The sequence below is a fragment of the Grus americana genome, chromosome 2 (assembly GCF_028858705.1).
Source record: "Grus americana isolate bGruAme1 chromosome 2, bGruAme1.mat, whole genome shotgun sequence".
Classification (NCBI taxonomy): Eukaryota; Metazoa; Chordata; class Aves; order Gruiformes; family Gruidae; genus Grus; species Grus americana.
In genome coordinates this window covers 92,247,037-92,274,926 of record NC_072853.1, presented here as the reverse complement: position 1 = coordinate 92,274,926, position 27,890 = coordinate 92,247,037, and the positions used below count along the sequence as shown (strand labels likewise).

At 40.7% G+C, this 27,890-nt stretch overlaps 1 protein-coding gene across 1 annotated transcript in view; it reads right to left on the bottom strand.

The window, feature by feature from the left end:
- Positions 1-27,890, bottom strand: part of GMDS (GDP-mannose 4,6-dehydratase) — a 433,308-nt gene that overhangs the window by 66,484 nt on the left and 338,934 nt on the right. The window contains exons 8-9 of the mRNA XM_054816119.1: positions 16,398-16,516; positions 6,979-7,075 (exon numbers count right to left, since the gene is read on the bottom strand). Coding sequence (XP_054672094.1) covers positions 6,979-7,075; positions 16,398-16,516 — 216 coding nt within the window. The remainder of the gene's footprint in view (positions 1-6,978; positions 7,076-16,397; positions 16,517-27,890) is intronic.

The window sequence follows — 27,890 nt, the reverse complement described above, 5'->3', positions numbered from 1 at the left end:
GAGATAACAAGGGGGAGGAGGAGGCCAAATGGCAGGCCAAGAGAAGGGGGAGGCAAGGGGATAAGAGGTGAGATAAAGAGAGACTTTCTGTGCGTGAATAAACATGAATAAGTGAAGAGGTGACGGTAAGACCCCCCGCTGCCAGGAAGGCAGAGAAGAATTACGGGCAGGAAACGTCACTGCAGGAGCAGTTGATTAAAACTACAAACTGCATGAACTTGGTCTAATCCCTTCTTGCCTGTAAAGCCACCCTAAGAGAATGTGGCCAAAGAATCTGTCCTGAGTTATTTCAGCATCTCCACTCCCGAGTACTGTGCTCACGTACAATGGGGCAGGCAAAGAAGAATAATCAGCTGGCACCGCCTGAGTTCCCACAAACGTTTGGGCTGGCCATCTCAGTTCCCATCACAGATGAATTGCTTTGCTTCATATTAAGATGCAGCAATGCAGGTAAGCACACTCTTAGCTCCGAGTATGGAAACTGTCCCGAGTATGGAAACTGTCCCGAGTATGGAAACTGTCCTTATTAACTATTCATGCCCTTGAAGTGAAGCACTTGTTTGGATGCTTGGCTGAATCAGGGCCTAATTAAGGAGGTAAACAGCCTTCTATCCTCATTCACCTCTCCCTCAGCCTTAATCCTCCAGTCACCTAAGTTTAATTTAAAATCTGTTTTCAGGAGTTGAGCCTGGATCTGTCACATCCAAGATTGCCACTAATTGCTATGTGTCAACAGCATTTAGAAAAACGAGGAATGAATTAAAACCACCAACCCTTCTGCCTGGATGACAGCTTTATCTTTACACACCAGCTTTTCAATGAGGTTGCAATCTCTTTTACCCACCCAGAGTGGAAAATTGCGTTGCCCAAAGCCAGTCAGAGATTTCTTCAGCTAGTCCGAACATTTCTGAAGAAAAACTACTGATCTTGTAAATGAACATATGGTGCAACACCCAGGGTGCAAAAGCACTCCAGCTTAGACCCCAGGAGGTAAGGACACCCTCTTCCTCTGGCTAGTCTTGTCGGATAGCTGTGGTATTAGGGGATCAGAAAGCAGACTCAGAGAGACAGGCTGATGTTCTCAGGGAGATCAATGAAGATGTGAAGGTCAGAGATGACACATGGCTGGTTTCAAAACCTCAGGAATGACAGCAGGGAAAGAGGTGGTGAAGGAAGAAGGGGAACAGAGCCAGCTGTAGAAGTTGCCAGAGAAATATTTTGTTGGAGACACAGCAGAGGAGGAGCAGGATGACGCAAAGAGAAGCAACCGAGTAAAGCACAGTATATGAGGACTGCACACAGTGGTGTCCAGAGGGATTCCTTTACTGGATGCGCCTGTCTAATACTGATGTAATGAGCTAGTTATGAAGCAAAAAGTCAGAAATGTGTGTGGGAGTGTTGGAGGGGCACATATTAGGTATCTGCTCCCACAAGGAAGGAGGTAAGCTAGGGCTCCTACTAAGAGTCTGTTAAGAGGATTAAACAAGACAGTGAGCAAGACTGGACACGAGCCTGCTGAGGCTCCTCAGGTTTGGTGACACATTGAGAAGAAAAACTGGTAGCAAAAATGATCTTCCTATCTTCTAAGGAAGAACTGAAATGAACAACATCAGGGTGAGATAAAAAAGTAGAAAGCTACCTGTGGAGGGCCGGTTGGCAGCAGAGCACAATGCCATTAGGCTCTCTTAACTTTGCCGCCGCCTCCCAATCACGCTCAGGTAGGATAGTCTGTCTGCTCTGCCATATGTGTGTTTCAGGAGAAGAAACACAGTGATACTGCCTTTTTAAAAAACCTTTTTCACATGCTTGTTGAGAAACATTTAAAATATGTTAAGTGCTCAGTGCCTTGTAGATGCTATAGAGAGACAAGTTACTACTAATCATTATTTTACTTGGCTGAATGTGACGTGTATGTTTTCAGAGATACTTCTGAAATTACTGATATGTAAGGCCTTAACTAAAACAAACAAACAAAAATCTGCTGCGGGTTTTAATAGCAGGAGGAACAAATGAAAGGAAGAGGGTGGCAAAGCAATGCAGAAATAGTGTCGAGTTTGAAATAAGGAAAGATATGAACATTTGGCTGACACAGCAGCAAAGTAAGCTTGAAGGACAATTAAGGACAACAGAGGTAATCATTTACACCAAGGCAGTAGTTTTCAGATGTTGACATACATTTTCAGAACAAGGAGAAAAAACCCCAACAGATAAGACTGTCAGAATTATGACCACTTGCAACTTCTTTACCTGTCTGCTAGTGAGGAAAATAGACAGGAAAATCATCTGAAGATTATTCTTCCTTGAATGCTTCCATTTCATTTTCATGAGTATTAATACAGGCTACATATTGACATTGATGAGCAAAAAGATCCTTGAGGAAGGGAAGCACGTGTTTCCTCGCGCAGACATCCGAACGGTTTACAGGCACAGGCAGCTCTGAACTTAAGAGTAGGAAATGAAGCTTGTACGAAAACTAAAGTGGAAGTGCGGGGCATTTAGGGGTTTGTGATCATGGTTTCATTAGACTCTAAATGCTCTTTAGGGCAGAAACACTTAAAGGCGTTCAGAAATGTTTCTGACTTTAAGAAAGCTGACTTTGGGAGAATGTGATATGCCCCAAGGAATTTTTACTGGAATCCTATGAAACATGGGAAACATAGAGTTGAATTTTTAAAAAACATCTGAAGAGACTGAAATTTAAAGCCATCCTGCTTAATTCCAAGGAGGAAAAAGGGCAACTGAGGCCAAATGCAGTTAAGAAAAGACGTAAAGTTTAGTGTAAGTGAAACAGAGAATACTTGGGAAAATTCTCATAGATAGAAATCTATCTGTAGATATTTAGATACAACAAACAAACCTTTGAAAAGTAAAAAACCTGGTAAGGAGGCATACAGAACTTCTTAGGAGTTAGAAAGAGCAGTTTTAAAGAAATAATTCCCAGAGGATGAAGTGTCTTTTGACACTGCCATGAATTTTTTCTCCTACCCATTACAAGGAGTTTCATTTATTTCGGTGCTAGAAAGGACTGGGAGAAAAATGCTTAATTGCTTAAGGCATGTAACAAAAGGGAGAAGTTAGCAAGTTAGTATGCCCTTTTTTCTTTGAAGAAGAATAATAAGAGGCCAGACGACTGCTTAAATATTAACATCACATTGTGACAGAGTTTCCAGGGCTTGCTTCAAGGAAGGAAATTTGCATTGATGTATGTACATCCTCAGACTTACAGCCATGCCCGCCCATAACGAATGAGATGCACGAATATAACCTGCAGTTCCTATCCTAAGAAAGCTGTAGGACAACTGCAGAAACAGGTGGGAGGGAAGGGGAAGAATTCCCTGTAACACATGCAGAGCATTAGATTCAGAGAAAAAACAATATTTACATATGGTTGAAAGGTTTCTTTTTTCTTTTTTTTTTTTCCCCCCTTTTAAAAAGTAACATAAACTCCTAACTGAGAGATATATACATCTTAAGTTCTGTGATGACAGGACAGACCACTGAGACCTGGAGCCAATCTTCATTGTTTGCAGGAAAGGGCAATGAAATGAAGCAAGCTCCTACAGAACTGTTAGCTTAATATCTGCCATGCAAAAATAATAGAGGTAATTTTACTCAAACACCTTAATGGGCATAATTTGATTAGAAGCAATTGTGCAATTCTTGGAGGGAAATTTCTGCATACAAACGAATAGTACTTACCTTGCTGAAAGATAAGAATATTAAAGACAAGCCCTAATTCTCTAAAAATTACCCAACTTCAGGGGTTGAGAGACCTGATGCTTCCAACATCCTGTGCTGCAGGGCTGCTTGTTTCCAGCTGACTGAGGTGATTTGTTGAATTTCAGTTTTAACTTTTAAAAGAGATTTTAAATTAATTTTAATACTATTTTTGTGGATATCAAATAGATTATTTAAATCCAAGTATAGACTAAGTTGCCTACCTACAATCTGAACATTCTGATAGTAACAAAAGTAGAAAAGACTGGTGAGATCATTTCTGAAGTATCTACATTTTACAAGTGAGTAAACTGTAGCGGAAATTTATCTTTACATGCCTAGGACAGCAAATGAGTATAAAGTATGACCTTACTAGCCACGTGCTAAAAAAGCCTGCAAAATGCATGAGAGCATCTTTCATGGTGTATCAAGTTCAGTATAAAAAGCAAACTTATTATGAAGCTCCTGTGAAAACTGCTGATTTTAAGAAAGGCAGAAGTAATAATTTTTTCCCAATCCTTGCAGCAGGTCAGAGTCTCCAAATAACATTAAAAAGGGGGCAGAGAAAATACTGATAGGAATTCGATACAAACCAAAAGAAATGACACAGATAGGTTTGTAGTTGGCAAGACATAAGGAGGGAAGGAGAGAGACAGGCATTAGAAGCATTAGCAGGAACAATTCCCAAGGCCAGCGAATATCAGGGGGCCCCAAAGCAGTCAAAAGCAGAGTGAAGAGATTTAGAGTCAAGGCATTCAAAGGGTCTACTTAGTTTGACCAGAAGACAGTCTCACATTTCAAGGTTTCTTCTTCAGTACAGCTAAGCTTTTCAATGGGAGGCCTTGACCCCAGGGATCACTAACTGAAGAAAACAAATGTGTTTTCAAATGAATGTATTGGCACTGTCAGAACTGACTGTACACAAGAATAAATGATATTTATTTTCACTTTCCAGAATACAATGTTAAATTTTAGAGAGACAGACAGAAACGTTTCCAAATAAGACATGAGAATCTGAGCATCAGATTTTCTGTCAGCTGGGATTCAACAGTAGAATTCCTGTTAACTGATCTGGCTAAGTCTCCTTCTAAAATGTCAACCTGAGGATTTCTTGCCTTTAGCAGTCTTGGTGAGGGCAGTGAGGGGGGGACACGTGCTGTCAGTCTGTTTCAGTTCTCTCATTGCTTTTCCTCACTTTCTCGGGATGGGTTGGATTTTGGTCTGGCCTTTTGGAATTGTAGAGATGTGATTCCCTGACTGAAACAAACAGAAGTTTGCTCTGCCTTTGATAAGGAATGAAAACAAAACCAGAATTAAAAGAAAAAATGAAAGTGATTCTGGCTATCCATCTTGAGATGCTCTAAAAAGGAAACTTTGATTGCAGGAAGTGGATGCCACATCTCTTCGTAGAGGAGTTTGCTCATAGTTCATCTGCATATTCCTTATGACAAAGGTACTTCAAAACCCATTTTTTGCTTCTACATTGATCATGCCCGAGCAGCTTCGCAGCCTTCTTGGTTTCCACAGGAGCCAAGTAGGGACTGTGTTAAATGCAAGGCAAGATGTGGGCAGTGGAAGAGCGTGATGGAACACAAGGGAAGGTGGCCTATGACAGACCAAATAATTTCAGACAAATATCAGATGTCTGCTGAGTTTATATGCAGTGCTATTTCAAGACCACATTCCACTCCATATTTGAATACATCCCTATGCTCACGTATGGACCCACTAGCAATTGCGTGAGCACTCCCAAGGGACCTGTGCTTATACACTGTCCCAAAATGGACATGCGTATAGTAAGCTGAATTTAAAATCCAGAAATTGTGTTCCCAAAAGGAGACCAATAAGGACAGAGAGGAGACCATGGGCACCACTATTTCAGCAGAAAATGAGTGCATGAGTAAGGTGGAACTACAGTGAGGGCTTAAGAATAGCTACATACTACTCGTGAATTTTGAGGAGTGAATATGTACTTGTTAGTAAGAGGTATGACAAAGCAGGAAAGTGGGTCTCACAAAGCGCAGACTTGTTGGGTCAAGTGTCCTTTTCCTGTTTGGCAAGTCCTTTTGTCTCTGTGTCCTCCTTATCATCCTGACACCTTACCAAACCACAGAATGACGGACAGCTCTTAATGACTTCCTAGCATTTGATTCTGATACCCGGGCCCAGCCCTTTTTTGCATAACGTGAAAGTCTCTATTCCCCTCTGAATTTCCACTTCAGAACCCATGTCCACTTCCGCACACACGGCTCCCCGCTCCCACCCCGCAATCCATGTCAAGACAAACGTGCTCTCGTCACACCTTGCCTGAATCAGGCAGCTGAAGCCAAGCACTTCTGAACGGACGGACAGACAGCCGATGCTGCGTCAGCAGCTGGCGGGGCTGGTATCACCCTCCCCAGGAGACGAGAACATCCTCTCCTGGGCACACCCACTTCCACGTCGCACAACTGGGACTATTGTTCCCTGTGTCCAGAAACCAGGCTCGGTCCTGTACCATCTCCGTGCATTGCCACCATCCTGCCTGACTTGGAAATATTGTTGGGTTTTTTTTCCTCTCCTCATGCTCATTAAGCAATTTGAGCACAGGGGTTACTGGCTCGGTCCTGCCGGCAGCATGTGCTGGTTGAGCACCCCGGGCAGACTCCACCGAGGCATTCCTGGGAGTAAAGATGTGTTCTGCAAACGAGCATTTACTGAGTGGGTCCCTGCAAAGCATCCGTGAAAACAAAGCGCACGTGCACTTCTAAAACGGGCGTCTTGCGGTACGCACAGTTACAAAGGGGATATACCCACTGGATGGAGTTGAAACACTGTCATGAAGACGCAGAAGGAGGCACTTTAAAAAGCCTGTTAGTTCCCACCTTCCTCTGCTTTCCCTTCTTGCAGCTGGAGGAGAGATAACTCATACCCATTCGAGACCAGAAGGAACAACTTGTTGTTCTACCCTTTGTTTTGTTCCCCGTAAGGTGATGTTTCACCCCCCCACCAAGCATCCCCTCTCCCATTCGAAAGGGTGACCGAAGCAGAGTAGCGTCTCTGTGACAGGGCAGACCGGCTCCTCCCGGGCAGCGCTGCCTGCCTGCTCCTTCCCAGGTAGCTGGCTGCGAGGGGCCAACAAGCAGGCTCATTTAGAGCTCTAAAAGCTGGCAGCGGGAGCGCAATTAAGCCGTTTTCACAGACTGCTGGCCAAATGCAGCAATTTATTGGCTGAGTGATTGGATTATTCATTTGCAAAGCTGAGAGAGGGCATTTTCTTACCACTTCAGTTGGCCTGTAGTACTTGTGATTGACTGTCACATGAATCTTGCCAGTCTCTTTGCATCGTCCTACTTCGTTTTCATTCTTCCCTTCCCACCTGTAAAGAAGATAAACATTTAATCAACCCATAATTACTTTAGTGCTCTGATCTTACCAACATTTGGCCTGCTTTCATTTACTTGAGGCTGGTGTCAATTCTCCCTGCAGGACAGTATAAACTCATTAGCTATAGGAACAAAGGCAGAGTTTAGACTTGAATGGAGCAACAATGGCTTTTGAAGTCTCTTTGTTTTGGTTTTTGATTTAGTAGAAGGTCCAAAATACAGTACTTCCAAATTAAACACATAATGCTAGGGGAAAATAAAATGTCCTGATTTCAGAACGTCTCATGTATCTGCAAATAAATATGACAGTGAGGTTTTTCATTTGTGGATTGTTTTCAAAGTTGTTTTCTTAAAATATTTTTAATTCTTGTATTTTGGCCAATACTTTCAGGAACTCTTTAATCTGTTAATTTTATGGACGTGAAGCTCTGTTTGAATAGCATTAAGCTGCATAATTTAATTTGTGCTTAACTAGGAAAAACAAAACAAAAACAGTTCTTGAGTTTTCAGTCCTAGCTCGACATGGTACTTCACATACATGTACTGTAAACAGTACTTACTACCTGTGAGCTGAAAGCCAGCTACTTTGTCCAAATTAGTTTCATATGTGTTGAACAGCTTGCAATTTGCTCTAATTTATGTGATCTGGTTGCATCATGAACTATTTTGTTAGCAACTGTCCTGGTCTAAAATTTCGGGAGCAGCAGAAGAGGAATGGTTTGGTGGGTGACTAGCTCTGCCTTTGGACAGACCAGCCTGCAGCCTGGAAGCCTGAGGACAACACTCCCTCTCCAAACAAATGCTTCAGATAACACGTGTAGGAACATGTACATCGGTGCATTAAACCTAATCCATTGAATGTACAAAATCCAGAGTTATGATTGAAACTCTAGCTTCTTTTCTTGTCGCCTCTAAGTATATATCATGGGACTCTGAACCAGCTTGGCATAAAAGTGTAGTGATGGAATCCTTTACTTTTTCTGGGTTTAAGTAAAATCTATGCAACTTAAATCAGCACTGTGATTTAGACTATTTAGCCTCAGTCACCAGAAAGGAAAGGAAAGGAAAGAACCCCTTGCCTCCCACTTACTAATTGTACTGCCAGCTCTTGGGATTTTGTCACAGATTTGATTTCTCCTTGCTCCCCTGCCCCCCACCCCCCTCCAAGCTCCTAGAAGAATTTAATTCTTTGACAATCTCAGCCTTCATTTTTGAGTTTCTAGCCCTGCGGGCTAAGGAGGAAAGTCTGAAAACATGACCTCTGTGTACACATGAAGGTTAAAACACCGAAAGGCAGAAGGAAATACCAAATATGCATTATTACTAGTTTTTAAATCCCACAATTTTTGAAGCACAGCTCATGACTTTTGGATGACTAGCAAAGCCTGTAGGATGCTTGATACTGGGAACACTTCACGTTGAAATAGTTTCCAACAGATAATGGCCACAGTGAAGTCAGCTGTTAATAGTCATGCCACGATGCTAAAGATGATTTATAATTTAAATTTTCTTTCCTTCTTTTTTGCAGTTGCTCTGTTTGAAGCCTGAACTGCAAAGTTTTCATTCAGAAGCCAAAACTAACATTAGTCCCTCCCTTTAAAGGGCAGAGGGTAAAAATGTGCAGGACTCAAATGAGCTTAATAGAAAACTAACCGTCACCAGTAAAACAACAGGAAGCGCTTAGATCAGGAGACGTCAGTTGTTGTTGGAGGTCACTGAGCAGAGAACCCCATTTAACACCCAACAGGCTCCAGAAGGCTCGGCCGAGCCAGTAAAGACTCACTTAATGTCGCTATCAAAGTTATATAACAATAGAAATAGCTTAAGAAGAAATCTCCACCCGTTTTGTTCAGCCCAGTAATGTGAAAAGTTCACAAGGAAAAAAAAAAAGTACTTCTCATTGTGAACAAAGTAGCATTTGATAGCCACACTTCTAATTACTCCTGGCACCTTGGCGCTCACAGCTGGGGACACCATACTGCTGATAAAAGGGATTGTGCGGGGGACAGCCTGACACCAGGAGCCAGACATCCATTTCGCTAACCAACATCCCCTCCCCTTTTCTTCTAACCACAGGGAAAGCAAAAAAAACCCCCAACGAACCACAACACCAAAACCCTCCTTAATTTATAGTCAAATTGCAATCAGAATCGTTAACTGGAGAACGTAATGCCAGTTTGTCCTGGAGCACGAGTGTGGTGGAAGAGGCATGGGGAACCCTCACGTTGCTGTGGTTTTATATAGCTCCAGCCACAAGGACTACCCAGCTTTCTGCTCCTTCGGGTGGATGGACCACGCAGGCAAGAAAACAGCCTCGTGTAACTTGGGGGAAACGCAAGGATTCCTGGCTAAAGAAAGTTTGGCTGATCAGGGCTGGGCTAAATTTATAGAGGATGGGGAGTGGATCCCTCTAACCCCCAGCTGGTGTAGAAGCCCAGGGCTCCCAGGCAGGCACCTGCTGGCCTAGTGCAGGCTTTTCACAAAATGCAAAACAAGGCAAAGTACATATATTATACATATATATATACATACATAGCATCTACAGCAAAAACTTTGCCTGCCCCACACTGGGGAACTTCACCCTCTCACTGAAGCAAAGGATGGGTTTGCTGTCACGGCTGACGGCATCAGCCATACACCAGAATGCTCTGCGCCCACAGAACGATGCACGAGACCACGCGCCTGCTACTGACAAAGCAGGTTTGATGCCCTCTGCACCTACACTTCCACGTCGAGTGCCTCACTGTTGGAGACGGGTGCTTTGGGTTTGCTTAGGACAACAGTCATTGTCAACTCTGGTGGATACCACTGCTATCATTGACCTCATAATTTTCCGTAAAACTACGTTAATCACATTTCAAATGCACGTGCAAGTTTACTTGTTGAAAAGGTTCTTCACCTCAAGAGCTTTTACACTCTGGATTTACAGAGGAATGGACTGCATTTAATTTGAGGTTAATTTCATATCTGCAGATCACTACTGTTATAACACTTATTATCAGCGGTGATGAATGTTCCTTTTCCTCTTCAACTCTGGAGATTCCAACTATTTGTCATTTCCTATAACTATTCAGTAAAGACAGCAAGCTTCAAGCTATAAAAACACCCATGGGTACAGAGGATTTTCTGAGGACGAGGAGCTGGGCTACCCACCCGGTGGGGTGTGAGGTGGGCAGGGAAGGACACAGGGGAGCCAGGATAATCGAGGCGGGACGGGAATAGCACTGCAATGGACCAAATGGTCCGAATGGCTGTAACTGAGAAGCAAACAAGGCAAAGTACATATATTATTGAGGTGGTGAAGAAATCAACTAAAAATGAAACCTTTCACAAAAGCACAGAAAAACTGAGCAAGTATATGCATTTCACCTTCTTGCTTGATCTTTACAGAGAAGCAAAACTGATAGGATTTAAAAAAATATTCAAAACCATTAGTAGCTACAGCCGCTCAGCCTCTTTACAGGAAAGAGTACACATACACCTTTTAAATCAAATATATGCCAACAGAAAACATTTTCACATTTGAAAACGAACAATAAATTAATTAAAAATAAAATTTTAGGAAAATTTTGCTCTTCCTCCACAGCTAATACGAGATACCATTTGTGTAGACTTCTTGGACTTGTGGCCTGATTGCTGCTACACGAACAATTAAGCCAAAGCACTTCATTCTGCCCTGCACTTTATAAAAACTGACACCATATAACACACCATTAATGTCTTTTGCAAGTAATCTTTTGTAGGAAGTCTTTAAATATGGCTCTTCATTGTCACCAGCTCAACCATTAACCTTGCCAGCAGCTCTGATGCATCAAAACAATCGAGGATATAGGGATTGCTTAACCACAATCTTGTGCTTAAACCTAAAGAACATGTATGCTGTCATAGAGGGATGTACTTAATTTTTTTTTTTTTTAAACATTCTGATGAATTAGGTCTTCAGTGTTTGCTCACTAAAGGAACACAGTTAAAACAATGTTATTGCTGCTGTCATTATATTCCCAGCATTGTCAAGCTCAAGTTTTAAAAATCTAAATTGTGACTCCCCACATTATGAGGTTTTAAAAAAGGATACATGCTAGGCTCCCTATTTTTTGGTTTCTTTTTTTTCAGCTCATTGGAAATCTTTTGAAGTTCTTATACCTTTACTCCAAATCATGAAAGTTAGTGTTGAGAACAAAATGTTTTCTCAATGAATATTAATGCTTCTGTGAAAATGAAAACATTCTAGAAAGAAAAAAAATAGTTTCAAGTGAGTTCTATTACTATCAACCTGAAACAAAATTATATTAATAATATTTAAAATGATGCTTTGACAGTTTCAGAATGTAAAAATTCAGGTTTTTTTCTTCTTTCAGACTGGTTTTAAAAATTCTTTTAAAGTTATTCTTTCTTTAAAAGGAGGTTAGAATAGGAACAATACAGTCCAGCTGACCTGAAATCAGGTATTTTTTCAAATTGCATTTGTGAGAAATATTTTCATTTCATTTGAGGGGGAAAAAATGTAGAATTTCCTATGAAACACCACATTTAATTCTCATCCAGTCTTCCTACAGGAGAAACTCTCATACCTCTTATGATGTATGAAATCAGATAAATAAATTCTTACCATCTTCAAACCTTAATTTGATTACTGAAACAGTTATTAGGTCTGCCTATAGATAAAATCTTGTATCAGTAATAAAGTAATAAAAAGCCTGCTCAGCTGAAAGAGTTAATTCTCCAGCTGAAGTGGGTTAAATGCTCCCTAAAACATGTACTCTGCAGTGAGAATGGTGATAAAAGTGGTGCAGTCCTAAATGAGGACCCTTGCTCGTGTGAGTTCACCCAGGCCAGCATTCTTCACCAACCCAGATGGGTTCCCTTCATCATTCTTCAAAATGCCTCCAATTTCTGTATGAAATTCTGTTCCCTTCCTCCTCATCTGAAAGTTTCTGATTTTCCTGAGCTGTTAAATACAACACGTAGCACTGGCCAGCCAGCAATTTTTGATGGGCAAAAGCCAGACCTGGACACAGCAGCTGTTTTGATGATGATTTCTGATGGCTCCTCTTCCACGTCCCCACAGCACCATTACTAACGTATTGTTGGCTTTCCATTCTTACAGCAATCTTTCAAATCTCATGTGTTTCTGTAACCCAACCTTCCATTTTAAGGTAAAAAGGAAAAAAAAAACCACCCAAACCAGAAAAACCCTCCTCCCTCAGTTCAATCTCAGTTCACCCTTCACTGTCACTGAAGAGGCCACTGCTCCACTTCTGCTAGTAGTTCACCTTATTAGACCTTACAGCTTATCTGCAAACTTCCCATTTTTAGGGTGATCTTTTATAAGACCAACTGGCATGTTAGTTAAGATAAAATTTATATGTAGAGCCAAATGACTAGAGTAAAATATTCATTTTTACTGAATTAATTCTGATCCTGGAAGCAATGAATATTTCTGTAACAAATGTGCATGTATTTTTATATTAATAAAAACCACAATAAATCTTTCTACTGCTTGAACAGTTTTTTCTTTTTTTTTTTTCTTTTCTTTTTTACTTTCCGCATTTGCAGACAGCAGTCTCCGTAGCACTCTGCAAAGAACTCTGAATGCCGTAGTGGTTTCAGGCTATCTTTGCAATCCTGTTCTAATTTAATAAGATTAATGACAGAAAATTAGTCAAGACAAGCATTTGCCTGTTTCGTTTACCCTGCTGTAGTTCAAATTATAGGCGGGAAGTGTTTCCCCCAAGTACCACTTAATTAGTAATAAGTAGAAGGGAAAGTAAAAGAAAAAAAGCATAATCCTTATAGGGGGAAAATATTTGTAGCTCTGAGGCTTTCCTGTTAGTACAAAGGACTGAATTTGAATGATTCAGAGGACTATATAAATATGATTTGAAATTTCTCCCTTGAAAAAGAAATGTTAGAAGAAAAAAACCCCACACAAGGTAGATAAACCTCTGTGTACACCTTACAGTCAATTTCAGAGAGAGAATCAGTCTTACTGCAGCTGTACATTTCATTAGTTACAGAAGTGTAGTAAAATTTCTCTCTCTTATTTTGGCTAGAAGACACAGTCCTGACGTGCTAATGACTGGCTATGACAGACTATTATGTTATCTTTTTGGGCTGTCCTGGATTTTCAGCTGTATAAGTTAATATGAATTGTTAGGAAGACAAAAAACTAAAAAAAAAATAGAATAAATATTTTTTTGTTGGTTGATGGGGCAGCCAGGATTGCTTTTCTTCCTGTTCTCTACTGCAATATCAAGATGTGACAGCTAAGACTTTGTTACATACGCAACTTTCCCCACCAAAGCACAACGTAGGGATGGTTAAGAGTCCCTTCACATGCGCCCTGTATTCTCAGACGCGCTATGAGCTCTGCCAACCGCTGCTTGCCACGACATCCCTCCTGGCCATTTACTCCATCATTCCATCCATTTTGAAAGGCAAATTGTACAGCAAAACTGGAAATCTGTGCCATCACTTACAGCAGTGGAAAAGGCTGCTGAAAATTTCCTAGATAAGTTTTTGACATTGTAAAATTTCATAATACCTGCAACCCTGCAAAACAAACAAACAAACAAACAAACTCACCCCTCCAAAAACAAACAAGCAAAAAAACCCCAACCAAAAACCCATCAAAAGAAACCCACCTGAAACAACCAAACTACTCAACCAAACTTTGAGGAAGGGAGATAGGAAGAAAGCAGCCATCCTCGCAGAAACTCATTTAGCAATTGCAGTTCTTAGGTGCCTCATAAATTGTAAAGAAACAGATCAATGGGACTCACCAGTGGGGTCCCACTAAAAGGGAGGATTTTGCTGCCAGGCTACTCTCTGAAGAGGATATATTCAGACTGGAGGAGGTGGAATTAGAAAGCCCTTGGAGGTTTCAAAGAATGTGAGAGGTTACCAGCCGCCCAGCCAAGCAGCCAGCGAGGGTAAGGAGAGAGCGCGTGTGCTGCAAAAGCATGGGCCGGGCTGACACCTAGAAAAATTATGGAGGTTCTTAACAAATCTTTCCAAATCCTGAGAACTATTTTATATCTAGAGCAATTTGAAAGATGACTGCTGGCTGCGGGATGAGTAGTGGGTCTGTTGTGATACTACCCCCACCCTGGGAGCAGGGGGAACCAGCGGCTGGTTTATCTGGCTAGACTACATCTAAAGTGATCAGAATTACACTGCTGTCAAAATGATCAGCAAGAAAATTATCATCAGCGCCTAACATGTCACCTCAGTCCCTATATGTATAGCTATTTATATACCACCTGTAAATACCTTAAGGAATTACTAACTTATTAACAGTGAAGAAAAATTTCAGAAGAACCATGGGGATTAGCAGCCCAAGACCCGTTTCTAAAGCGATTTAGGTTCCTAAAAATCCATGTTACTACATGTCATGTGGATTCTTATACAATTTTTGAAAATTACTTTTATTGATTAGTAAAAAAAAAAAAAAAAAGCAACTATGCCTTTGTACACACTGCCCTACCTCATCACTTGGAGTCATACTGTAAAGTTTCCCTGAGAGAGAAACTTGTAACCGATAGATTCAATCCAAACATTGACCGCAGTAATCACCAACGTGAATGATATGCAATTCACCATATGGAGCTATATGTGAGCAAACGATTAAACAAATAGGATGCAAAATTTCGTGTGTTAGGACCAACTAAATCTAAAGTAAGCCTTTAATATCCTCTCTATAACAGAAGCCATTCATAAAAGTACTTTCACTTTTATTTATGCAATTGTTATGCTTTCCTTTAGGTTTTCTCGACGGTTTACTTTGATTTCTGAAAAATACACGCTGATTTGTCAAGTCTTGGCAAATGCTGAGACTTCTTGGGCCAACACCAAAGCAGGGAGTTTAAAATTAAACCAATGTACAAATTTAGTGACATCAAAAGAAACGTCAATTTTGAGAACATCTGCAAATAAAGACATTCATTCTTGCTTTTGCAAACAACACTAGTCAGGGACAAAATAGGTCCCAAAATAAGAAGAATTCTTACTTATAGGGAGCAACTGAATCCACAGCATATTCATATCCATGCTTACTAGGGAGAATTAGCTTATAAAGACAAGAAGCACAAGTATAGAAAAAGAAGAACAATTAAGACAGACAAAGCAATGACTAGAGCTCCTACTACCTTCCCTTGTCAAACCTCGCTACTCTTAAGGCATGTGGGACAACGTGTGATCATAGAGGGACATCTCGCTATCAAGATATGCTAAAAATATGGAGAAAAACTTATTCCCAAAACAGAGCTTTTGGGCTAGAAATTCTATTTATACAGTCTCTTTCTCCCCCATCAGAATTTTTTCTGGAAGTTGATGCCAAAAATTGAAACCAGACTAAAAACTCATTGAAGAGAAAATGTTATTACCTCCCCAGCCACCCACTGGCTGTTCAAATAATATTGTATATATCTGTGCACTTCTGCATATTTATTGAATTTGTCAAGTTTTTGTTCCCAAGTAAAACTTATTGGCCCTGTCAAAAGTTCACCAGCTGCACAAGTGACTTTGATGGCCTGAGGAACAGCCCTGGTGCTAGCGTCATGGAAGAGCCTGTGGCTTTCCTCTCCCTTTTCCAGCTGAGATCGGTATGTTGATGCATGGGGCCCAGAGAAGATACAGAAGGAGGGAAATTGAAAAAATAATAAACAATAAAAATATAAATTACAGAAAGCGCTCACCAAGCCATCCTGGTTTTATTATATGGCCTTGAGAAGGAATTTTGTATTTTCAATCAAACTATGTGGAATATGCATTGTAAACATTCTGCACCCACTGCTCAACATTTTTCAGGCTTAGTAGGAGAAGAGCTAATAGGAATGTTGAGTGGGTTGCTACATAATCCCTGTGGTGTGGCTGATGAGCTGTCACGTGGGAAGAACAGGGTTGGCAGGTGTCACCTTTTGAGATGGCAGACGATGGGAGCAGGACTGGGGGCACAAAATAGAGAATCGGGCAGAAAAACCCCTTTTGCAGCAGGGTGATGAACAGCACCCTGATAATAACATCTTTGGAGGGGCATCTGTCCCCCAAGGTGGGGAGTGAATGGAAAAACAGGGAATGAAGACTTGGAATAAAAAATTAAGACATACCCACCGACGCTTTTTTTTCTTATGATCTAGAGGGCAACACTAGACATATCCACTGTGGCAGTCATTCATGCCCAGAAGGTCTCACATGTTACAAAATCAGAAAGCGAGGGCAAAAAAAGCAGTGCGGAGAAACAATACTCTGTAACACAGCAAACGCAACGGGCTAGAAATGTTCAACCTGTGGCTGCTATCTCATGTTCGTACTTACACAATGGTTTTCCCGATGTGCTTAAATGACTTCTCCACAAATTCACGGACACTATGGACCTCCCCAGTGGCTATGACAAAGTCCTCGGGCTCGTCCGTTTGCAACATCAGCCACATGGCCTGCGGAAAGACAAACAAAGTCAGATTCAATGCACATGTAAGTGGCCTCTTTGGTACACGATATTATATTACTGCATTTTTGAGTTGGAAGTAACTACACATACATACCCCAAGCTGGGGAAATTAGCACTTTCCTAATGTGGTGGCTATTAACCAGTTCAGTGCAACTCTGAAAGGAGTTCAATTATTTCTTATTATAGAAAACAATGCTGTATTTGATTTTCAATTTGTTTCACAGCAGGGGTTTCTGCAGGGGAGACTTTAATATGTTTACTTTTGAACACTGAGACTTGGTTTAGTGCTCAAGAGCATGGATTCACTTGTTTGAAGCACTGCACGAACTGACATAGATATGGGGAAAAGAACAAAGTTTTGTAATGTTTCAGTCCAGAGTGCTGTTGTCGGTCTGTTATAGAACAATATCAAACACATTGAATCATGAACATATGGGTCCTTTTGGCTCTTTCTTCTGTCACATTTGTTTTCGCTAAGTTGAGATTTTAATTAAGTTATTAAGGTGACTAAGAATAGTCAGCAGTGTATTTGACCAAATTAATCTGGTTTTCCTGCTGAATATGTGCTGAATGTTACATATTAGAGCACCGTAGCAGAAACTTTTTCTTTTGACACAGGAACACAGAAAACACTGGTAGAAAAGTGAGAGAACTATTAACATTTCTTTCAGAGAACCATTTGCGCAGCAGCAAAATTCACAATAGGTTTTGAAGCAAAACTTCATGGGACTGTCAACATATTTGCATTTCAGGGGAGAAAGTTTACTTCCCAAGCAATGTCTATCACAGAGTCCCCTCCCACAAACAAGTAACGATGGATGAGCACCATCTCAGAGGGTTGGCCAGCTAAGTCAGCATGGAAGCAGGAAAGCAGATGGAGAGAGGCACGCAAACACACGTGTGACTTTGTCTGAGGCATCACGGCAGGTACGTTTCAGTTTGCTGATGTGCAAGCCACTGCTCTAGCGACTGGACTATTTGACTGCCTAGGAGCTGTAGGCAAACAGAATAATTTGTACTTTAGCTCAATCAAAATGATGTAAAAACTTCATTTCCTTTGGAGAAGAAAAGGGAATACCTGTATGGCATGATCCTCGTTTAATAAATAACCAGAAAAGGAACACAAAATAATTCAACTTTCTCTCCATATGGTAAAAAGGACTGTCATCTTCTCACAGTGTAATCCACAACGCTATTTGCATTGACCTCTTCACATCAGCTTTAAAGAAAACAACTTTAGTAGGTCCCTTGATGGTAGCGGATACTCTGCAAATCAGATTAATAAAAGCTTTGGGACAGCTCAGTTTCTCTTGGTAAATACCACCTGAAATATTCAATTTTTGCCCTCTATTCTTAATAAATCAGTGTCCAACATAGGAAGGCGAAACATTCCACTTAAATGGTTCTATTTGCAAGTCATTTTTCTTCCCAGTTATTATTTTATGCATCTTCCAAAGTTTTGACAAGATTTTATTAACATGTTCCTTTTGAACCTTTTTGCTTCTTGAACGTGCCTGGAAGGCTGGGTTTTGGGCAACTGCTGCGTAAGTCCTTGACATTAATTGTGCTTTAGGGATATAACCTGCTGGGCAGGACAATGGCAGCAACTTTATTTTTCCTTTCAAGGGTTGAATATCCTAGCCAATGACGCAGAAATACCAGACTGGCTGATGAAACACCTCTTGTACCGAGGAGATGTCTTAACTCGTATCTCTCATGTGAGCTTTCTTGGAACATTGGGGTTTCCCTGCTGATTTGAGAGGTCACCGTAAATCACCAACTCTTGTTTCTTCGTGACTGGACAAGCTTGCAGGATTCACAGTAGTAGCAGCAGCTTCACAGAAAGGTAAAAGGAATATCTAAAATGAGTAACTGATGGTTCTGGTTCTCCTAGCCTAGTTCCTGATTTCACAGGCCTTCAGCTTTCATTAAGTGGCCCAGCTGACAGCAACAAGCTTCCTCGTATGAGAAGGCACTATTTGAGTGAATAAGGATTTCCAAGTTTAGCCAGTCAGTCAGTGTCAGAATTTATAGCAGTTATCCTCCTGACTTCCGTGGATGTTTGCCGTACATAACGAATTCAAGGTTTTGCCTTGCTCTGTCTGAAACTTACACAGCACTGTAGTGTCACTTACATCTGACAGACGTATAACGACCAAACCTCATTTATTGGTAAAAATCACACCCCACCCCCAAATGCCACGTAGGTTGACCGAATATGCAATATTAGCGTAGGGACCTGCTATTTACGATGCATGTTGTAAAGCAATATTAATGTGTCTAAGTAGAAGCAGGAGCAGACTTAGGATAATTTTTTGCCATCTTTCTGCTTTTAAACACCTCAGTATTATAATTCATTGGACACAATTTTAGTGCAGGTGCTTATGTTGAGACTTTCAACAATCCACTGAGCATTTAAAATATTTACACATTAATTTTATGTATTCATATAAAATAGCATTGGAATTTTCTCTTTACTCTAAAATATGCACTACATTGAAGGAGACAGCTACAAAATACTAACAAAATCAGCCTTTGACAATTGGTCCCAGCAAGTTCTATACATTTGGATGTATCAAGTCTTGTCTACCATTTCAAAGAGCAAGCAATCACCTTCCTAGAAATACAACTTAAACTGCACTGAATTTCTACAGGATCAACATAGCAACGATCAAACGATGCAGATAGAGTTGCTAAAAGCAATTTTTGCCTCAACTCCTACCAGGAAAGAATGTTTAGATTAATGATTACTTGAGAATCTGCCACTGCTGGTTCTTTTATTTTTTCTGGCATTGTTGGCACTTACAATTACCTCAATCAAATCAGGTATGAAAAAAATGAACATGCTAAAAATTACAAAGTGAGTGATAGTTCTGTTTTGCTTTGAGGAAAGCGACTGAACGCTGTTGCTTTGAACGGGTCTGCATGAACAGTCCGTAAAAAAATGCAAGAGCAAGCCAGAAGACAGAAAAATCTCTGAACAAGCTCCGCATTCAAATCTTTATTTCCACAGGTACAGCCCGTGACAACCAATGAGAAATCTGTGTACAAGCAGTAGCTGTATGCTTTCCCTACAGCAAGTGCCAGGAATGTGCTTCCCCCTCCATCAGACTTATAAAGGCCCTTGACCTATCAATTTCTAGGCATTTCCTTTAAGAGTTCATATTGTACCAGACGCCGGGCTGAGAATGAGAGGAAAGGGGGAGATACAGCTCCAGGTTTATTTGTCATTACTGAATGGCTTACTGGTTTTAACAGAGGGGAAAAGCTTTGTTTAAATTTCCACTGAAAGTAATTAATGGTTATTGACTGGCAAATGAAGAACAGGTGACACTCTGAATTAGAAGATAAATGATCTCATGTTCTAGCATGATAATGGGTTAGTAATTGCTACAAAGCCTCAGCCTAGTGCGTCCCATCATAATGCTAGATCATGTCCAGAACACAAAGGCCTCTGTGTGAGAGGTATTCAGCCGTTCACCTCCCGATACAGCTGCAGAGTGATTTGCTCCATTTATTCTCTGATGGACTGCACAACTGAGGCAAAAGTTCACCCATTCTCACCTTCCTGTTCACATGCTGAACCACATGACCCATGACATGGCTGAACTGGGATAAAAACATTGCCCAGCTTTGGCTCTTGGCTATCTTTTAACCATCACAAGGTCATATATTTTAGGAATTTTCTGGTGCAGGAATGGAGAATCGTGGATTTTCCTGTATTTCTTTGTAAAGGTTTTTTGGATGGGCTGACAGCAAGTACAGAAATTACTTGTGTTCATTTCTGCCACCCTCTCCCTAATTTTTTGCTCGATCCAGTTAAAATATGGGCAAATGTTGAAAAGGAGGAGAAAACTACCATGGAAGCAATTCTGGCTTTAGCTTTCTCAGAATAAGACTGTTTCTTTAATGGCAAATGTAACAAAACATATTTTTCATATTTGAACTCTCTTTGGCTCTGGTCTAGTGACTCACAAAGTCTAAAGGCAATACTGTGTCATTTACATTTAAAGACAGAAACCTAAGCGGAGAGAGATACGTAGAAAGTCTAGCACACGGACACACTTTTATGATTACGTGGACTAGGATATCTGTTCTGCATGCCTGAACTACAGCCTCTGCCAAAATCTTTCCTCTCTTCCCTTTTCTGTATATAAACCCCTGCCAGTAGTAAGCACCATTTTCAAGCAACATATCCAAAACACGAACCAGTCTTCTCCCTGCCCAAATTTATTTGCTTACATAGCGTTTGCACCTGGGCTAGTGAAGAGGAGAACCCAAGCCGGACGAACGCAACTGCCATATAGGTACATTCTGTGCATACCACTGCCATTATGGTTGCGATGTGCCTGCTTGTCTAGAGCATCTGGAGTATGTTGTAGCTGTGTTTCACCATTAAATTCCACTCCAGCATCCCAGTGAGAAAACATTTATTAACTGGGCTGTCATCCATGGATAACAAAGACTTGGTAGTTGAGGTTATGTTTAACTCTATACATTTGATACTTTTCTTTCACTGTCTGCCCTAGCACTGTATATTGTTAAAATGGGCTCGTAACAGGTATCTACCTATTTAAGAGAAAAAAGAAATAGAAATCCAACTTTCTGAGACTTTAAAGTACAACTGATGATTTCTGTTCTAGAAATAAAAGGTGATATTTCAAGAGAATAAGTAAAGCCTTTTCTTATATCTCATCCGATGTAAGACCTAAAGCAGATATGACTGAACAGACACACAATGTGATAAATGCAAAATTACTAATTACTATTGCCCTGCACTGCTACACAGCATTTTTCTTCCAAGCCCTGTCCTGTCAAAAAACCCCCTTTCATACATATTTCTAAGCTTTATGCAGAGAACGTCTGACTTCTTTCTATTTGCCCCCCCCCCCCCAACTCAAACCAAATCAGTAATATTTACTTTAGGAGATGGAACAGATAGTTGTAGCCTGATGCAGGATGCATTGTCTGTGCATTTCAGTGACAAAGAAGCAGAGACTGGTGAATGTCTAGCTCTACTTACTTATCACTTGCAGAGGGCATGGGTTACCTCAAGGCTGTCAACAATTAGGAAGCAATTCCTGACTAAGTCAGAAAACATTACCACCCAGAGAGACCCAAGAGTACGTTATCACCATTTATAGAAATTCTGTCTTTACAGTATTCCATACTCTATTGTCTAGAAGTGGGCAGAAGAATTCAGTGGGTTGGATATGGTACTCTCCAGTGATCCCAAACCTAGCTATCCTGCTGGGGTCACCACTGAGAAGGAGAATTGAGAATTTTGGGCCAAAGAATGATGAGCCTTTACAGGGATGTGGCAGCAAAGGAGAACCTTCTTCCCATATGGTGAGCACAAAGGCCTGGCATGACTGCTGTTCCTCCACGCATCACGAGGGACTGTTCCCTTTGTGCCACAAAAGACAGGGCTATTGTATCATCACCTCCCTCTCTTCATTGTCCCAACTCAATTGCATTGGCATGGAAAGAAGTTGCTCAGCATCTTCTACGCTGCGCGACGTGGGGACATGTCATGCCCACGCACTTCCTGCCTGGATGTGAAGCAGTTCCAGATGCCATCACCCAGCTTCTCCTGACACAACCCAGCTGACTGGCTGTGGTTTCTCAAGCTGCTACAGATATGATCACAACTCATGATGGTGCCTTGGAAAAGTGAGACTGGGGACATTGACTCAGAGCTCTGAACCCAAAGTGACTTCCAGTTTATCTATTTATTTACTTTTGGAGGGGCAGGGAAGGAAGAAGAGGTGCTACGCTGGCTGAGTCACCCACATCTGATTGACTTCTGCGACTGTTAAAAGTGTAGGTGTGTACTGGGTGTACCCAGTAGGCATGAGAGTCAGTTATATAAGGAGATTATGGAGAGTCAGTGATATATACATATAACACACAACGGAGGGAAAAAAAAATCTTACACGTCTTCTGCACACAATAGGAGCATAGCACACATGGCTGAAAAACACTAACGAAAATCAAGTGCAGCAAAAAAAAGTCTTGTGATCAGAGTAAAGTATAAGCTGTCTCTGCCTGAAAGCCAACGCGAAAGTGTTGGGTATGATCCCATGCTCCCTGCCACAATGGGAGTTCAGCTTAAGTAATGACTGTTGCTTTAGTACTTGTTTCTGACGATGTTATAAGGCAAGGCTAACATGGCAGGGAAACTCTTGCCAAAGAAAACCACAGGGATGTGCTGCCAGGCACGCTGATACTCCAGAGAAGCCAGTAACAGCAGAAATATGGGAGTATGCATAATCAATGTACTCCTATGCTTTTTTCCCCTGAAATACAACCCTTCTTATTCAGTTAGTCAAAAAATAAGGGTGCACACCCAATAAGCAAGAACCTTATTACGCTGTTAGAGTTTGTATTGGAAAGACAAACTGAAGTTCATGACTGAGGTCATTGTCTACCATTGCAACAAGAGTGACGCTTTTCACAATCTCAGCCCCCTCTCAAAACCTACAGCAAAAGAGGTACTGCCCAAGTAGTGCAGGACACATGCCTCTTCCTTTTCCCTGAGGAGTCATCATCCTGTTGCTCAGGGAACCTCCATTCATGGAAAAACCCTGCTGAATACCATTTAAGTATCTATCAGATCTCATCAGTTTAAGTACATTTTGATATGCTTCTTCCTTAACAGTGTAATGCCGAACATAAGGACCCCAGTGTCTGTGTACAAAGCTTTTCCTTTAGCGTTGTCCTTTCTGCTCACGCAGAGGAGACATTGAGTGCTTATGACATGGCAGCTGCTTCCATTCAGAAGAGCGACGTTTGCAAACCATAGACAGTTACATCACCAACAGAAAAGGTATAAAATGAGAACAGATTCAAGATGAAAACATTTTCCTTTGAGAGGAAAACCACATCATTCGATAAAAAACAATGGAAAATTTACCTTAAGAATCCCAAGACAGTAAACGAACAACAAAAATCACTTTTACCAATACACATATTAGAAGTCTCTTAGGATACAGTTAGAGATAATATGTCGCAACTCATTTTATAAACTTTCTCACAGATTTTTGAAGCTACAATTGATAAATTGCCACAGAAGCAATTTGAAGTATCCTTGCTGATTTAGTCAAATCCTATGGTTTGGCTGCAGATGTGAAGTTTTTCAGAGCTGAATTGTGTTCAGATTCATGATTTTTTTCTTCCAAGTCAAAAGAGTAGAGTTGATATACTTAAAGATAACAACCCAACAATTATAAAATTACTAAGATAATAAAATACCTGATAATCTTTGTGGAGCATCTTCAATGAAAACAATATCAGTGTCTTCTGAAACAAAAGCCCTCACATCTGTAGGAAATACTGTCTAACTTGTCTCTTGTAAGCAGATAGGCCAATTGTTTTACAGATCTCAGGGAGGACTTGTGAAACTTTAGTAGGCAGTTTTATTAATAAAACCCACAAGAATTATAATCCAGATAAACCTTAAAGGTCAACCTTCCCTGTTAACACAACACGACGTTTCTCACATGCACCTCAGTTGAACACAAAGTTCTCATTGTGTTATCAAAAAGTAGATTACTGCTTTTTTTTTTTCCCCCCTCCTGTCACTGAGTGTCAAAATATTGTTCTTTCAATACATGGAAGTATTTGTATACAGTTTTATAACTGATCTTTAGTTGCTAGCTGGAGGCAAAAAAGAAACAGTAAAGCTGCTTGTTGGGAAATCTCACCAACAATGAAAATTAATATAGTCCTTTTTTCCTGCCAAAAAAATTTGAACGGATTTTTAGGTCCACAATGGTTTGTTTATTCTTCAAATGGTTAAATTGGAAGTGACATGTGTGACACAAAGTAATTTAAATGAAAAGATACAGAAAGGATGCATATATGCTCTGTTTCTTTCATTTTAATTTTGGAGGATATTGTCGCAATTGCTAACAAAGGCGTGCCTTAAATTCTGTTTAAGAAGAAAGGGAAAGAAATTCAAAGCTAAACACAGAAAAATGAGAAAAATTTGAATTATAGAAAGTACGTGTGAGTTTTAGCCACTCAGATTTGTATTACCTAGACAAGGCTATAGAATAAATACATGTTTCCCAGGCTCCACCTAGCAGACAATTCTGAAAGATACTTGACCCACTTCCCCCTCCCTTTTTTTTTTTTTCCATTCCAGAATTAATTTTCCCTGCTATTTTTATATGAATGAAAGACAAAATACCTTTTCACAAAGAAGCAGACTCCCATTTGACAGGATTACTCACCGCTAAAGTAAAGGGTTGTACCCAGGTTGTGGTGAGGGCAGAGAAGTTTTAGGGACCCGTGCCAGGAAGGGCTGGTTGGGGCCACGATCTAACCACAAGAAAACAGACGAGACTTTCAAGTCAAGCACTGGCATGTTTACTGGAGCAAAACGATCAGCCCCAGAATAATGATCACAACGTAGATATTGATCACAAAATGTTTACAGTGCAATATTTGACTGTAAAAAGATCCTGGTTCATGCTTCTGACACCTGTTCGCCTCCTGTTTCTTTCCTGGATTGCTCAGACACATACAGCTACGCGCGAGCCGAAGCACTCCTCCTTTTGATGGAGGTCAGAGGAGCAGCGTGATCTACGGATCAAAGTACTACTGATCTCCACAGTCAAAAATGCTGTTATCTGTACCATGATCCAGGCAATTACTTTCTCTCTCCAAATCTTCCTCCTCCTCTCCTCTCATTTGTGAACATTGCCTCTTCAGCTCGCTAGCGTCTCCACTCAAGGTCTGCAGGGATCTGCCCAGTGCCTATCCAGAAAAGGGCCCTGACTCAGGCTAAACCACTAGTAGTACTGAAAAAAAAGTACTAAGAGCAGCAGAGAACTGCCAGAGCACAGGCAGATAGGCTCAGAGATAATAAATCAGTACTTCATAATGTTTACACATGCTTGAAGGTGTAATTGCGAAGCAGCAAGCCTTTAAGATAGCAAAAGTAACAAAGCAAGAACACTGGGATAAAATTTATGAACGGTGGTTTTCTGGTGGGGTTTTTTTGTTGTTTGTTTGGTGTGTTTTGTTTTGTTTTTTAATAAATACAGGGAGATAAAATTAACCTGAACTCTATTTTATAATTTATATGCCCCCCTCCTCCGCTCTCCAACATCCAGAATTCTTGCTTCATGCTTTTGAACACTAAAGGCAATTTCTCCTCAGACTGCTACCAGTTTTCAAACGGTGTTACACTCCTGAATAAAACAATTGACTTGAAATATTAATCTACTCATCCTGAGGAAAACAGTTACTATTCATTGGGTTCTTATAAAATTAGAGTTATCCCTGTCTGAATAATCTATGTAAATAAAGAGCCTGCTACCTTTAACACATCATTGAAACTCACCTTCTGCTTTTATTCCAGTTTTTAGTCCATTGGAGTTGGAAGTAAAAAAGATTTTCACCATTAAATCATCATTACTTATGAGGCAGTGGTAAAAATGCACACCAAGAGCTGTTTTACTAACTACGAAAAGCAAGAAGTCACCTGAAAAATTATCAAGATGCTAAAGTAATCCCATTCCTGGTTCCATAGAATTTTGCCTTTACCAGAATGTTTCAGGTGACAACATTTGGAATTTGATGCTAAATTCTCTTGGTTGAGTACAGACAGAGACAAGAGCACAACCTTGATGCCTCGGGGATACGGTAATGCAATACAGAGGGATTTATTTTCTTTTTTATTTTTACCTCATGTCACAAGTTCAATTTTAGGCCAACAGTACCCAAAACCGCCACCATGTGATACAGCAGCTTATGCAAAGAGTCTGGCGGTTTTAACCCAAGCCCTAGGACAGAGGAATCCGCCTCACAGATCCACTGCCACAGCATTAGCATTGCGCTTGCTCTGACCAAGTTCCTCCGTGCTCAGGGTTGGATATTAGCTTATGATCTATCATGATCTATGCCGTCTCAAATTGGGGCATGGGAATTTCAGCTAGAAAAAGTCAATGATAAAACGGTTCCAGAAACCAAAGGAGGATGTATTTTAGAAGTCTGGCTGTGCAGCGCAGACGTGAAAAGGCAACAGGAAGATTTCTTTTGAGTATGCTCAAAAATACATTTGGAGGGCACTTCGCATTGACCTTCCCTTGGCTCGTTCTGGTCATTTCGATTCCACCGTCATTAGTAATTACTACTTCTGCAACGGCGAATAGTTGCACCGAATCCTATGTCAGGGAAAGGGAAGGGTCTACATTAAAACCGTAGATATGGCTGCTCTCTGTAGGCTAGTGTCAAAACGGAATAGAAAATTTTATTCAGTTTGTTCCCAGCAATAAATACAGTCCTGGCATCCTGGATAAATCCTTCACATAACAGCATGTGTTCTTTTATGCACCCTGGGAGTGATTCTATTTAAAGCCATGGAATTGTGGGTGTGAGACTGTAAGCACATCCACTTACCCAAAACAAAATTAAAACCTGTCTTATATTAGAGTCAGGAGAGCTGTTACGAAAAATGCAAACCATATGAAGTTTTAAGTATACTTATGTTTTTTATCTGTCTCTGTGTAGCATATACAATTGACTTTCACTGCCCGAGATGAAGTGCTGACAAGTGTTTTACCATATTATTACAGAATACCCCAGTAGCATTATCACACTTCAGCTTTTGCTTGCAATAAATCTCTGCTACATGCACGTCAGAAGTCATCGCTCATATCACATCCAGACAAAGTAAGGGCCCTCCCCAGTGGACAGGAACGAGACTCTACACACATACAGAGTATTCTGCCATCAAGGCTGAAATAACCCCTGCAGGCCAGACACCGGGAACAACGTTCCCACAAGCATTACTTGGCGAGGGCCAGAGGTCTGTTCTCAGGCAAATAACAGTGGCACAGGCATGAGTCATTGCAGAACGCAATGGATTTATCAGCACAGTGACATTATCATCCCTTATATGCTGGTTTCCATGTGTAAGTCTCTTCTCATTCTTTTTTTTTTTTTTTCTTTTTTTCTTTTCCTTCTCAGAGATTTATAACTCAACTGCTGGAACACATTTCACGTGAACACAATTCTCTGCTCTGTATATAGTTTTTTAATAGCTATACCATAAACCATGTTCTAATTGCATGGGTCCAGCTTTAGGTCCAGCCTGCTTATTGGTTTCAGTTTGGCCAAAGCAAGTGATGAACAGACACCTTCTCCAGTGTCCCAATCTCAGCGGTGACAATGACTCTCTTTGTGGCCTTGACTAAAGCATTTAATCTTGCCTCCTAAATTCTGCTGTCTGTGAAGCTGGAGTGATAATATTTATGCAACCAGAGTGCTGTAAGAAAGTTAAGAGTAACATGATCATGAAATGTCTAAATGAATTATTTTTTATAGAATTAGAAGCCTTTGCACTTTTA